Raw genomic sequence first — 14,633 nt, forward strand, 5'->3', positions numbered from 1 at the left:
CCAGATCTCCTGGGACGGTGGTGAAGGTGGTAGTGCTGGAGGTAGTGGGGTGGCCCCTGATGCCCGGGGTGAATACTGCACCTGTTCCTGGGCCTGGTTGTAGGGGCATCCTGCCCACTTGTGGCCGTCCTCCTCACACCGGCCACACCAGTTTGCCGGTGGCACATCTGGGTAGGACCGCTAACGATGGTCCTCCTTCCCGCACCAGGAACACCAAGGGAAGAGGCTGGCCGGGTCCTCCAGCAGTGGCTGCAGCAGCTTACATTTCTTCAGCTGCTGCTTGTCCTGCCTTTGCTGCTGTCTGCTCTTCTTTCCCAATTTATTTTTTCAAAAAAAAAAAAAAAAAAAAAATCCCAAAAATTCAAAATAAACAAATAAATAAAAGGGCACAAGGGCCAAAACAAAGGAATTGAAACAAAAAGAAAGACAAAAAGCAAAATGTACAAAATAAAGGTTTCCTGGCTGGGCAATGCCTTCACTGGATATAGAAAATTGAAAAATCACAACCAAACTAAAAAAACCTGCTTCCTCATCTCCCTCCTCCAAATGAGAAGCAGAGGCCTCCTTTTATGTCAGATGGCAGATGGTTAATTAACCTAATCAACTAATCAACCTCAGCCACCTGAACATAATAAACCCAGGCAGGTAGGGGAAATTAACCCCATCCCTGCCAATTTAAAAAGGGCAGAGCTTTGCTCTGCCACACCATCACAGAGAAGTATGTCCTAAAATATAAAACAGAACAACAAAGGACAGTCATCCAAACCATAGGCTCTGAATACAAGACCACCAGTCAGCTTCTCAAAGAGGTCTTCAAAAGATGGACAAGACAGGCTTGTGTTTCTCTGCTTGACTTTTTCTCTTCCTTCGTGCATCAGAAGACTTAATTAAATCTAAACACGTGGTTTGTTAGACAGCCTTTATCTCTAAAATTAATAACGTGCTTTCTGGTTTCAGGCTATTTCTTAAAATGGCCGCAGCGACCTTGAAGTTTAATGGTTATATTTCTATTTCAGTCAACCAGGGTTATGATAATAACTTAATGTTCCCTTTCAAGTAGGAAATGTAACCATTACTATATTGGTAAGTGTACCAAAGCTGTTGCAAGGACAATATTACAGAATGACTGGAATGTTACAAGGCTAAGCTCAGAAGCTGTCTTCTGCGTTACCATACAGAACCACAGTAACAAGTAGCTAGGGCTAAAATATTGAAGGAGAATTTCACCTCTATGCCTTTGTTGTAAGGGTCTACTTAGAAGCTGAAACACTCTAGTTCCAAAACCAGTGTTTTAAGGATTCATTACATTAAGTCAGTAGAACCCAGTAAAGGTATGGGGAGTAGCCCACACCGCTGCATTGCATATGTCCTTGATAGATGCACCCTGGAATAAAATCCATGAAGAATAGGCGTTCCTCACCAGGTCTGCTATCCATTTGGACAGCCTCTGCTTAGACAGGACTTGACCATCGGACTTAGACCCATAGCAGACAAAAAATAGTTCAGACTGCCTCCAGCTTTTCGTCCTCTCATCATAATACACCAGGGCCTGAACAGGGCAGAGCGTATGGAGCTGTCGCTGTCTGTCAGACTGGAAAGGAGGCAAATGGAAAGCCTCCCAATTCCACAGACTTTGGTAAAATGGCAGGATTGGTACAGAGGGTAACCTTTGTCCTGGTTTAACAGTTAAGCAGGCTTTTATAATGGAGAATGCCTGCATCTCACTCACCCACTTTACAGAGGGGATAGCAAGCAAGAACGCCACTGCGATAAATATTTCAGCTCACCTGAATGCATGGACTCAAATGGAGGCTTAAGCACCACATTTAATCTCTGGCGAAGAACAATGTCCTTCATAGGAGGCTGAAGCACCTTTCAAAAATTGCCCTGCCAGGAAGTGAATTCCTGGGGAGAACAAGTCAATTTTGACATGGCAAGCTGAAATGGCTGTCAGATAGACCATTAATGTGGAGAGTGATTTCCCTTTGTCAAAATGGTCTTGCGTGGGTCAGCCAGGGTGTCCTCAGCTCACCTTGCACCAGCGACCCGTCTGGCCGGGCGCCTGGGGGCTTGCCTTTTAGCTGCCCAGGAGCTGCATTGTCCTCCTACACTGTAGCTCCTGGGTGGCTGCATGGCGAATCCGCAGTGTGTAAAGAAGCAGTCGGCTGGCGGCACACGCGTTGGAGGACGCGACTACCTCAGTATGTTTCATTTCGCCGCATACGAGTTAGCGCAGCGGTTGGCTCACCCGGTGAGCCACCGCCTTAACTAATACTTTCGGATTTATTACTAAGAGTAAAGTTTGATTCTCTTTTATTTTTTATTAACCCAACGAAAATTAAAAAAAAAAAAAAAAAAAAAAAAAATGTATTGCAAAAATTGCAGTATTACTGCCATGGGACAAGTCATGCGGCAGACAACATGTCAGAAGTAATATAAAACATCTCGTAATTTTAGCCAAAGCCAAAAGAAGAAATAAAAGCCAGCACTATTGCAACCTCGGGGGAGAGCAGTTGACTTATGTTGCTTGATCCCTGGGAAGGAGTGACTCAAGCTGCTGGCTTCACGCGGGGCACAAGGCTGCATGGGACATAACAAACAACAGGCTGTTGTGCACAAATACGCATAATTATTAAAAGTAATACATGATTATTTTTAATATCACATAATTTGTGTAAGAACACAATACATGCAAAATATATAGCCGAAAAAGTAACACTAGCTTATCTGAACCATCTCTTCTGTCAGGTCAGTTCTTGAAAGGAAAAATGGCATTGAGGTCTGTGACCGCAGTACTTTTGTGCCCTCGGGGGCGGGTCATGACTGTGTCACAGGATCTATGAGCAGCTTTGATATATCTTGTTCAGGTTTTGGGTCTTTAGGAGGTAAATACCCATACAATAATGGTTACATTTCGTATTTGAAAGGAACTAATAATATACAATAGCAGGCTTTTCCCCACTTTTCTAAGATAAGGATGTGTTTTATAGTTTACTGAGTCTCTCATTTAGGCTAAGTTAGATTTCTGCAATAATATTTCTGCTTGTGGCTTTTTAATATTCTAAACCAATACAGAGCTTTACAATAATATTATTAACCCTTAACAGTCACTTTTCTTCCAATGGTCTCTTGGACACGGTATCCAGTTTACATCCAAGATACTGGAGTGTTCCCAGCAGGATTGGAAATCCTTTTCTGGTTCTGTTCTTAAAGGTTCCTTAAAAGCCACAACAGAGGGTCTGGAATCCAGTGCTAAGGTGTGTTTCACTAAATCAGTTACCTAGTATCTACAGGATATGTGAACCCCTTGTAGCAATTTTCCCATCTTTACATTCTAACTTTGGTAAACGACCCCATCTCACCTGGTGAGTCTCACTACATCCCAAACATTCAATTCTCCTTACATCGTCTAAGTTAACATCTAATGGGAAAAGGATAATCGCTGTGGATTATCAGGGGCACACTCAAGCATTATCCTACAATGCTTTATCACAGGGAGTAATGGTTCTGGACTGTTAACTATTTAGTTTATACATTTCAATTTGCTCACACAGGGCTATTTTGTTTGGTATTCCTTCCATCCAAAATTTGTTGGCCAGAACTGACTTTTTCATATCAGAGGGTTCCCAAGCCTCATTATCATCTCCATCATCAGTCGGGAACCCCCATAGAAATGAAGTTGGTTCGTTTGAAGGACCAGCTGCTTTGGCTTCATAGACCTTCCTTCGTCACTTCTGACATATGGCAACGTTTTGATTGGGAGGGGGGGATGTTGTACAGAGAGAGGTGGGGGGGGATGCAATAGTTTGGGATCATGTGCAAATAAGCCCTTAAAGGGAACAGAATCTTCTTCTGTTCCCCTCTTCCACAAAACTAAAAGACAACCTTGTGAGCCCTCCTGATTTAACTGCACACCTGAACAGTCTGAATATGGCACTCTGATGGTAGAAGCATTCCAAGGTAATGTGTACTGTGTTGTAGACAGCATTCTACCATTCAGGGTAGAAAACTTCACAAAAATGTTTGCTTAAAAGTCTCCTGTAAGTTACTTGAAAAGTCTTACCTTTTGCTCCTAGTATAGGTTTTGTTTAAATATGTTGTAGGAAAAATAGAATATTTGGATGGATTTTCCAGTGTTGTAGTCACAAGAGGGCCCTTGAGAGACAGCAAGATCTGTAAAGAGAAACAGACACTATACAAAGTGGACAAGCCAATAGGGATATTCTGTATGGTAAAGCATGGTACTGTAGTGCTGAATGAACATGGGAAACCACATGCACAGTACCATGGTAAAGTGTATCCGTGGAATAGGATAAGCAGCACTAGTCTATGCACGAAAAGTACAACAAAGGTTTTTTGTTTGTTTTAGCTTTTCTGAGGCTGAACTGACCTGTAAGAGGAAAATTCCACAGTATCTATTTGTGTTTTACTTAAACTATGGAACCAATTAATAAACATGTCGTGTTTCTTAAATACTTAAAGAACACAATCACCTGAACACTGGATGTGTTTTGTGCATTGGGAGATAACTTACATTTTGCAGGTTAGTCAGAATTGACCTACAGATTGACTGTGCAGAATTGCTGTACAGTTGAGCAGTTGCACTTGATGACAACAATTAAATTGCCCACATGTAAAGGAATAGGAGAGTGTGTGTTTTTCACCATTCTTGAATTCCAGCTCAGTGCTAATATATCCTTTCCACCTTCCAATTACTAAACTCCCAAACACCAACTTATACAAGGCATATGTAAATCCAGTTAAGCGTACTGATCCAAATTAGCTTTGTCTGACATTTTGGTGACATTAGTGACACAGATCAGATGAGGCACTATCGTCATGATGCTTAAATGAAACTTGAGCATTGAGCCTGACAGGAGAATTAACATCTGATGAGAATCTGAACTGATCAGTAGCATAAATACGTGGATCAGGTTATTCCCATTAGAGTACAGTACACTTGTCAAACCCACCACTGGAGCAAAGCAGAACTAGGAAATAAACCTGGGTCTAGGTGGAGCAGTGGGCTAATTCACATGCCTATCATCCCCCTCCTTTCACTTAACCGGATCGTGTCACAACGAAAGATAGCACAGTTCATCCCAATGGCTGTCTCTATATGAGGATTAAGGTGTTTTTATAGGCCTTACAAGTCACCCTGTGCCAGTATAGCCTTTCAGCAGCACTAAATTCACAAGCACCAACGTTAAAAAAGACAATACTGCCTTCAGCCCCAGTTTAATCTGCACCATTGATTACAGTGTATGTCCCTTAATTGGATATTGAGCGAGTAAGAAGTCAGTAAGATGAGCTGACCAGAGGAAGTTTTATTGTCGGGGAACCTTGATCATGGCAATGTGAAAAAAAGCATTAGGGAGAGGAACCCGCTTAGACAAGCATGCAATTAGGCTGTGATTGATTTACATTGTGGATGCTACATGTTCAAAGCCAACAACTGTCTGCAGTAAGGGCCTCAGTCCCTTAAGAAATAGGCTGTTAAAATACATTTGTTAGGACCAATCAAATGGGAGCTCAGCTTCAGTATTCAGCCCTGTTTGGACTGTCCTTTTAACTGGCATGTTCAAAGCAATCACTTCACCCAACACTCAACTCAGTAGAATAGTGTCTTTTCTGATGAACAGATAGAATTAAAGGCGTCCATTTGTGCCTGTCATATGTTATACTATATAAAGTATGTATGTTGATTGTTAATTGCATCGGTTCTGTCTATGGTGTGTATTACAACACTGTATGCTTTGTAAACCCATATATCAAAGGACCATTTTTTATTAGCAGTCACATGTTCTCTCCAGAGATTATGGGCAAGATGTAGCTACTAGGTATTATAAAACTAAAAAATAAACACATACTCAACCAGTGCTATTGAATATAAATGCAACTGTTGATTTTATCGTAAACCTTAGACCGATGTGTGACTAAAGCTGAGAACAATTTTGTTTCCAAACCAAACACCCTTCCGTTACACACATGTGCCAACGAGTTGTGCTGGATAGATCCCAGGTTGGTGCTGCTGCTGCAGGAGCTATTCATTCGGTCTAAACAGACAGCGCAGCTACTTGCTGCCTAAGTAACGCTGGCTCCTCATTACTGCCTCATGGAAATGAGCTGGCGTGGGGCCAGGAGCTCATCATTTTAATGCGGCACAAAATAGAATCTGCATAACACACAAAGCCATATGTGAGGGAGACAGCTCGGGCGCAAACCTAAGAGAGGTGAGAGCATGAGGAGAAGGCGAGAGAAGGGATTAGGCAAGGGAAGAATGGAAAATGTCAACCGCAGCAACATTGTAATGACCATGTTTCTGACACTCCTTCCTTCATTGACCTTCCACCCCCCACCCTCTCTGACCTTAACTGTTAATCACCATCGCCCGCTGGCTGGAAGCAGAGGCCTCAAGCTAGGGCTTACTGTGACAGCGGCTCAGCAGCACTAATGACCTTCATTAATGCCTGTACCAAGACTCCTGCACTCCTCATGAAGGACAGAGTTCCCAATAATTAATTAGTCTTATATTTTTAATTAGGCTTCTTGATTGTCACTTAATTTAGAATTCAGACTGTGGCGTTCATCTCTCATGGCTTCTTTAGTTTTTTTCATCTCATCTGGTGAGATCATAAATAGGGAGAATAGGAGTAGGATTGTATACAGCAGTGTGCTTACATGTGGACAAAGGAAAAAATAATGCTGTTGGGGTTTTATTTAATAATGGCAGTTTTTTAAATAGTTTACACCAATAGTGGATGGGAGTCAAAAGGCATTATGATGAAAGAAACAATATGTTCTGATAGCTGTTTATTTTATTTTGTGTGTGTGTGTGTGTTTTCATGCAGTCAGATATCTGTCAAAGCGGGAGATTGTCTTCTTATTGTCTCACTACAAAATAGATTTAGCCAAAACGACTTTACCAAGCGCTGGAATTCTAGACCTCAGTTGCACTTTCAAAGTTGTCAGCCTGCTTACCTTAGCAGAAAGCTGACATGCAATGTGTTCGGCCAGAATCCTGGCCGTATGATTGCAGGTGTCTAATAGATATAATTAGGGTGTGGGGGGGGTGGGGAGGTGTTTAACTTCTCAGCAGGTTTTTTACCTTGTTTTAGAACTAGCAACATTGCTGACACTTTAATAATGAATATGAAGAGTGATGTATTATAATTAGAGATTCTGTTTTTTTTGTTTTTATTAATTGTATTTTTTCTGTGCTTATTTTGAGCTATTTTCGAGTTTTATGTAAATATTTTTTTTCGTGGGCTTTCGTTTTTGATATACTGCATGAAATTAGTGTTTTCAATTACTTTCTAAACCGCCTGAGTGTTTTTTTCTATCAAAATATATGTAGTAACTCGACAGTACTTGCACACTTAAGTTGTACCTTCTTTCCTTTGCTGTCTTCCACAATGAAATCCCTATGGTCACAAGCACATTCTTCTGGGGTTTTTGTGTGTAGGCATTTTTGTACATTTCGCAACAACTCTGTTTTAAATCCTACGTATCTTAACTTAACAAGCCTTCATTCCTGATTTGAAATCTCGTTTTAAATCTTACAAGCGGAGTCTTCAACAGAAATGTAGGAATGTGCTGTCACTCAGTAGTTGCGGTGGGGTTAAAGTATTGTGAACGAATCAATGATAGGTGGGACATTGCCCAGCAGCACTGGGAAATATATTTATTATTATTTTTGTGGTAGGTTTTATTTTTTAATGGGAAAAGTCAACGTGAATTAACTAACCATTTCCTCAGTTTTTCCGGTGTTTTCCGGCATTTATTGGCTGTCCACCAATTTCATTTTTTTTGTATCAGGGGTGTTTTATCAGTTTTTATTGGTTAAAACTGAAAATCAGAAGCCCTAATTATAATCAAACTGTGTGAGAAGAATTCGACAGTAGTCTACTTGGCAGGAAGACTGCCTAAGGATAACCAGTTAATATGTTAAGTCTTATACTTTTATCTTTCCCATGCTCTGTATAGTATATAGTATTACACAGATAGTCAGCAGAGAGGCATGAGGAAGCAAAGACAAATAGGATTCACCTAGCAGAAGTGAAAGCAACACACTCAGAGACAGTCAAAACACAAGTTTCAACCTCTTCTGCATCCAACTACAACCACTAATCCAGGATAAAAAGGACTTATTTAAGTAACACCATAAATTCCACCACACCATGTATCCCAGTTTAAATCGAGTCCATCTTAATCCAATCCAATAATAAGCGTGACCAATATACCCACCCTGCTTAATAAAAACCTATAGTAAAATGGAAAAGTTACCTTTTGTTTTATATTTGTTTATGTTATTTATTTGCTGCATGCTACACACATCTATTTATCATCATCATTTTTTTTTTTTTGTCTTTATAAAGTAATCTAGACTGACCCATTTCAGTATCCATCAAAGTATGTTTGCAGTTTGTTTCCGTTGTGTAAAATATAGTAAAAAGATAACAGTAGTGTTTTCTTAGCCGAACATTTATATACCTATGAACTATAATATATAAAACTATGGATACTGAAATATAGGATAACTGTTGGAATAATTTTTGCACCATTCTACATACCGGTATATATTTGAATTATATCTATAAATGTGTACCAGTTTGATCTAGGTGTAAAAAAAACCCAGGCAAGTTCCTTAAAAGCAGCATTCTCTTTTTCAGCTTATAATGAACACAGTCAGATTTAGGAAAATTACTGGTAATTGAAGTACATGATAAGTCTCACTTTCCTGAAACATGAAATGTCTGACTTGTCTGGCCGGCTGGCTTTGGAATTGGAATTCCACTTTTTTAGTAGGTAACAAAGATACAGTGACCGATGGCTTCAGTAAAAAACGCGGTATGACAAGTTGAAATACAAGATCCCCTATTTGCTGGTTCTTATTGCTCACACATAACAATCAATCATCCTGTGTTGAAAGATGTATCTGGAAACAATGGGGATCAGCCTGACTGCTGTTTCATTTTAGTGGTAGTCCTGCTATCTATATAGGGCCAGATTCTAGAAGAGATTTACTCCAAATTACAAAAGAAATAAAAACTTAGGTCTATACAGCCCCAACATTAAATGTTTTGAATGTATTTCTAGTTTTGTTACTTTATTGTGTGTGATTTTCCTGTCTGTGCTAATGATGAATAAAGAGCTTTGAAAATCTAGCTCTAAAAAAGCACAAAAAAAAAAAAAACCCTAAAAATGAAACAACATGCATTCTGTTTATATGACTTTTATATATGTTTGATTATTTGGTACTTCTTTAAAGCTGCTGTACAGGTACATGAGTTATAGTTAAACTGTAATCCCAACTTTAGTGCAGACTGGTTAAAACAATCGGCATTACTGAACTGGGATCACGTAGTAACGGAAAGTGGATGTGGGTGAGCTCCAGTTTTGCAATTTCCATTAAGTGAATTGCTATCTGGTTAAAGGGATAATACAGGAAAAGCCTAAGACACTCACAATGCTAAAGGCAACTCCTTAAAAAAGTTGGGTCTGGTGCTCATTGTAAAACTGAGCTCCAATGTGGACTCTGTTAAAATGATAATCCTTAATTGAAATGTTTCAACATACAATTGCAATGTAGATGTTTTTAGTGTAAAGAGTAAGATAAGGGGGCCAAGTTTACATTTCAAAAAGTGCACTTTAATATATATATGTGTGTGTGTGTGTGTGTGTGTTTCAATCTTATTTCTAATTTTATTTGTTTGTTTAAAACATTCCAGTATTTTGTTTTGCTGCTTAGTTCTTTATTATTTATTTATATTTTTCTTTATTTGTAAGTCCGTAAAATAGGCCATTATTTCTCCCCTCAGGCTAGAGACGAAGATGGACATGGTGACAAATTTCCCCAGCAACACTATTCTAAGGAAACGCCAAGGCTTGTCTTCAAGATTAACAACGATGTACTTGTAAGAATGACACATTTAAAAAGTCAGATAGATCAGACCTTCAGTAGAGGATATAAGTAATAATGTGCAGTTGGATCATTAAAAAAAAAAAAAAAAAAAAAGTGTATTGTTAGCTATTTGTTGATCCTGCCACCCCCCCCCCCCCTCCCCCCCCCCCCCCCCCCCCCCCCCCCCCCCCCCCCCCCCACCCACCCCCCCCCCCCCTCTCTCTCTCTCTCTCCCCCCCCCCCCCCCCCCCCCCCCCTCTCTCTCTCTCTCTCTCTCTCTCTCTCTCTCTCTCTCTCTCTCTCTCTCTCTCTCTCTCTCTCTCTCTCTCACCTAGCAAATTTAAGAGCTTCTCATTGATACTTAATAAAAAACGTGACAGAAATGTGTATGATTTAGACTGCTAGTAGCACCTAGCTGCCAGGATGGATCTAGGAGATCAGCCACTAATGGGTTCTGTCTGCTAGTCTTTTCTCCTGGAAGGTGAACACATTCAGAATGCTAATGTAATGCAGCGCACAAACTAGTTAACTGTCTGCTAGTAGCCCTTCCCTTTCTAAATATCTCTCTGTCTTTCCTTTTTTTATCCAGTGGCCGTTCTTTAGGTTTAAAGTAGGGCATCTGGTTTTAGGGTTTTAACCAATCTAGACAGATTTCCCCTCATGTAAGTGTGTTTTGTTAAATATTTGATATCAACTGTATTTCACCTGGAGATGCCATCCAAAATAAGAAGATATTGACCTGACACATCCCTCCTCTAATATAATGAGCAACAGATTATTATTATTGTTGCCAGTTAATAGGTTCCTACAGACTTCATCTTTTGTTTATTAAATTCAACATGTATTTATCATTATAAATACAGGCGTCATTGTGTTTTAGTTAGATAAAGGGTAACTACAAAAAAATAACTGAAATCAGATCCGTGGGTAATTTCTCTTGTAATAATTTTGGTACATGTCCACAGTAATATTCCCATGGTTACACTGTTATGTACTGAGCTTTACCTGCTATGGTTAAGCACAGTTTTTGGATTGCTTTACCATACTTCTATGTGCTTTATCTGTTCTTATACGTACTCAGTATGCTTTCACTATGCTTTGCTACACTTTTACCAAGCAATGTTTGTTTTTTTTTTTACATTTTTTTTTTAAGAACATATATCCACTGGTATCAAATTCTGCTTTTGCATAGAACATTTGAAAATATTTGTTAAAAATGTAACCAGAACATTAACCTTAGTTGGCAGTTCCTGTAAATGGCATATAACCACCAGCTTAAAATATTAACCAGCATGGTACATTTTTAAAATGCACTGCCCTCCAGATGTCACTTCACTTGCCCTACTTAATTGGGTTATATTCAGGCCCCTGGCTTTATGCAAAGTTGTAAAGCTTCTTTAGTAAAGTGTACATTTTGGAAGGACCGTGCTTTAGCTCTGTACTAGATTAGTGTTCACACATACACAAAGTACCTGGAGTACTATATGGAAAGAGAGCACTGTGGCTTTTATATATCTTAAAGGAACAGACAGCAAGCTGTGTGGTAGATCTTTAATCTATGCGCATCAAATGCCATTCCAATAATTAAGCAGAGCAAGGATAATCTCAGGATAACTTGATAGATAAAACCCATATACAGTGTATACAGTGCTCCCTCGCTGTAACGTGGGTCTCGGGGGACACACAGTATAAGCGTTGTAACCGAAAAGCATTAGAAACGGGGGTGGGAGGCCCCGTGCGACACATAGCAACACACATCTGACTAAAATACTTCCCTCTCTATAATGCACTTATAATGAAGCAAAAATGTAACTCTCTGTGAATTAACCGTGTATAAAGCACCATGTAATCAACGCTATATTTTTTACAAAAAAAAAAAAAGTTATATTCCCACTCGTGGATCATTTGAATTAACTGTTTTTAAACTATAAATAGCCTGGCTGAACTGCAGTCGGGAGTTCAGTTTGAAGCGACAGACAAGCAAACCAAGTGCGACAAGGAGAGCGGGTTGGGCGGGGCTGAAGCGTCTCGTCTCCCGGAGAAAGCTGCAGCTCCCCTCGCAGCAAAAAAGTAAATACATTCAGAAAGAGAACCACATAATAGGCCTAATATTTATTTAGTTATAAAAAGAATGCTGAATAAGATGCCTGTGTTATAAAGTGCCAACGCAGCGATACTGTATCAGAAGGGTGAGACAGAAACGGAAGTTACAGTAGACTGAGAAGTTGTTTATAGTTTGAATGACACCGGTACTGTATTTCCTGTAGAAATATTGCATGAATAACTAGTGTAGGGAATTGGGCTACATGCTGTAGGAGCGTTATAACCTAGAGCCTTTTAGTGAGGGAGCACTATGTGTGTGTGTGTGTGTGTGTGTGTGTGTGTGTGTGTGTGTGTGTCTATATGTATACAGCTCTGGAAAAAATTAAGAGACCACTGCAAAATGATCAGTTTCTCTGGTTTTACTATTTATAGGTATGTGTTTGGGTAAAATGAACGTTTTTGTTTTATTCTATAAACTACTGACAACATTTCTCCCAAATTCCAAATAAAAATATTGTCATTTAGAGCATTTATTTGCAGAAAATGACAACTGGTCAAACTAACAAAAAAGATGCAGTGTTGTCAGACCTCGAATAATGCAAAGAAAATAAGTTCATATTCATTTTTAAACAACACAATACTAATGTTTTAACATAGGAAGAGTTCAGAAATCAATATTTGGTGGAATAACCCTTATTTTCAAGCTCAGCTTTCATGCGTCTTGGCATGCTCTCCATCAGTCCTTCACATTGATGTTGGGTGACTTTATGCCACTCCTGGCGCAAAAATTCAAGCAGGTCGGCTTTGTTTGATGGCTTATGACCATCCATCTTCCTCCTGATCACATTCCAGAGGTATTCAATGAGGTTCAGGTCTGGAGATTGGGCTGGCCATGACAGGGTCTTGATCTGGTGGTCCTCCATCCACACCTTGATTGACCTAGCTGTGTGGCATGGAGCATTGTCCTGCTGGAAAAACCAATCCTCAGAGTTGGGGAACATTGTCAGAGCAGAAGGAAGCAAGTTTTCTTCCAGGACAACCTTGTACTTGGCTTGATTTATGCGCCCTTCACAAAGACAAATCTGCCCGATTCCAGCCATGCTGAAGCACCCCCACATGAGTCCAATGTTCATCTTTGCCCCACACCTGGTCGTCTAATGGTTAGACAGAGACCTGGAGAGGCCTACAAGCCACAGTGTCTCGCACCCACTGTGAAATGTGGTGGAGGATCGGTGATGATCTGGGGGTGCTTCAGCAAGGCTGGAATCGGGCAGCTTTGGCATGAATCAAGCCAAGTACAAGGTTGTCCTGGAAGAAAACTTGCTTCCTTCTGCTCTGACAATGTTCCCCAACTCTTTGGATTGGTTTTTCCAGCAGGACAATGCTCCATGCCACACAGCCAGGTCAATCAAGGTGTGGATGGAGGACCACCAGATCATGACCCTGTCATGGCCAGCCCAATCTCCAGACCTGAACCCCATTGAATACCTCTGGAATGTGATCAAGAGGAAGATGGATGGTCACAAGCTATCAAACAAAGCCGAGCTGCTTGAATTTTTGCGCCAGGAGTGGCATAAAGTCACCCAACATCAATGTGAAGGACTGGTGGAGAGCATGCCAAGACGCATAAAAGCTGAGCTTGAAAATAAGGGTTACAATATTTTTATTTGGAATTTGGGAGAAATGTTGTCAGTAGTTTATAGAATAGAACAAAAATGTTCATTTTACCCAAACACATACCTATAAATAGTAAAACCAGAGAAACTGATAATTTTGCAGTGGTCTCTTAATTTTTTCCAGAATCTTTTTATATATATATATATATATAGATATATATAGATATATATATATATATATATAATATATATATATATATGTACCAGGTAACCATGTGTAGGCTTTTTAAGTAACAAATGACCATTTCCCCTAATATCATGCTGCAACGTACTGTAGTAATAATTTATTAAATATAATCAGTGTTTTATGATTGTATATATTTAATATAGTGTTTGTTTTTTAATACATAATGACCACAGCTGAGTAATGGAAGTAATAAAGAAAACATCTGCATAAACAAGCAACAGTCCAAGTTGTGACCTCCCATTCCAGTAGTTTTTGATGTAGGTAGTGTTCTGGTCATTGCCTTATGTCGATTGTTGAACACTTTCAAATTTTATTTAAAGGTGTTTGCTTTATCTTGGCAGGTGTCACCCTATCATGAATGTATGTCAACTCACTATTTGAGACAGGCAGTGTCTGATGTTTCAGATCTACCATAGTGGCACATCGCTGTAGCCGTGACGCTTTGCTTTTGCAAATGTTGGCTACTCAGTGTAGTGTCACACTACCTTTGCTTTCTACAGACCATTTCAATGCCATCTGCTGTTTTTTTCTGGGATATCTGCTTTTAGCTGTTAATTACTTGCCAGGTAGACCCTTTGGAAGCCAATGGTAAAGATCCATTCTGAGGATTACCTTAACAGTGATGTTTTAGCCAGTGTAGGAGCTAAATCCCTAATTAATCTTAATGAAACTAAGCATACACTTTAGGGACAGTCCATCACAGTTTCTGTTTTATTTTTAAAAGCTCTGTACACTCCAGGACATTGCAGTTACCTCAGTGGGCTGCCCCTCTAATACATTATTGATTTTATTATGGAAATTAATCCACGATGTATGTATTTTG

At 39.7% G+C, this 14,633-nt stretch overlaps 1 protein-coding gene across 5 annotated transcripts in view; it reads left to right on the forward strand.

Annotated features, from left to right (window-relative positions):
- The window catches only part of sobpa (sine oculis binding protein homolog (Drosophila) a), a 72,992-nt gene that overhangs the window by 37,882 nt on the left and 20,477 nt on the right, over positions 1–14,633 (forward strand). For 4 of the 5 annotated variants that reach the window (XM_041253316.1, XM_041253320.1, XM_041253318.1 and 1 more), the window contains exon 5: positions 9,822–9,917. The exons of the other annotated variant lie outside the window; for it this stretch is intronic. In XM_041253316.1, coding sequence (XP_041109250.1) covers positions 9,822–9,917 — 96 coding nt within the window. The remainder of the gene's footprint in view (positions 1–9,821; positions 9,918–14,633) is intronic. 5 annotated transcript variants of the gene reach the window in all.

Source organism: Polyodon spathula, chromosome 6 (assembly GCF_017654505.1).
Source record: "Polyodon spathula isolate WHYD16114869_AA chromosome 6, ASM1765450v1, whole genome shotgun sequence".
NCBI lineage: Eukaryota > Metazoa > Chordata > Actinopteri > Acipenseriformes > Polyodontidae > Polyodon > Polyodon spathula.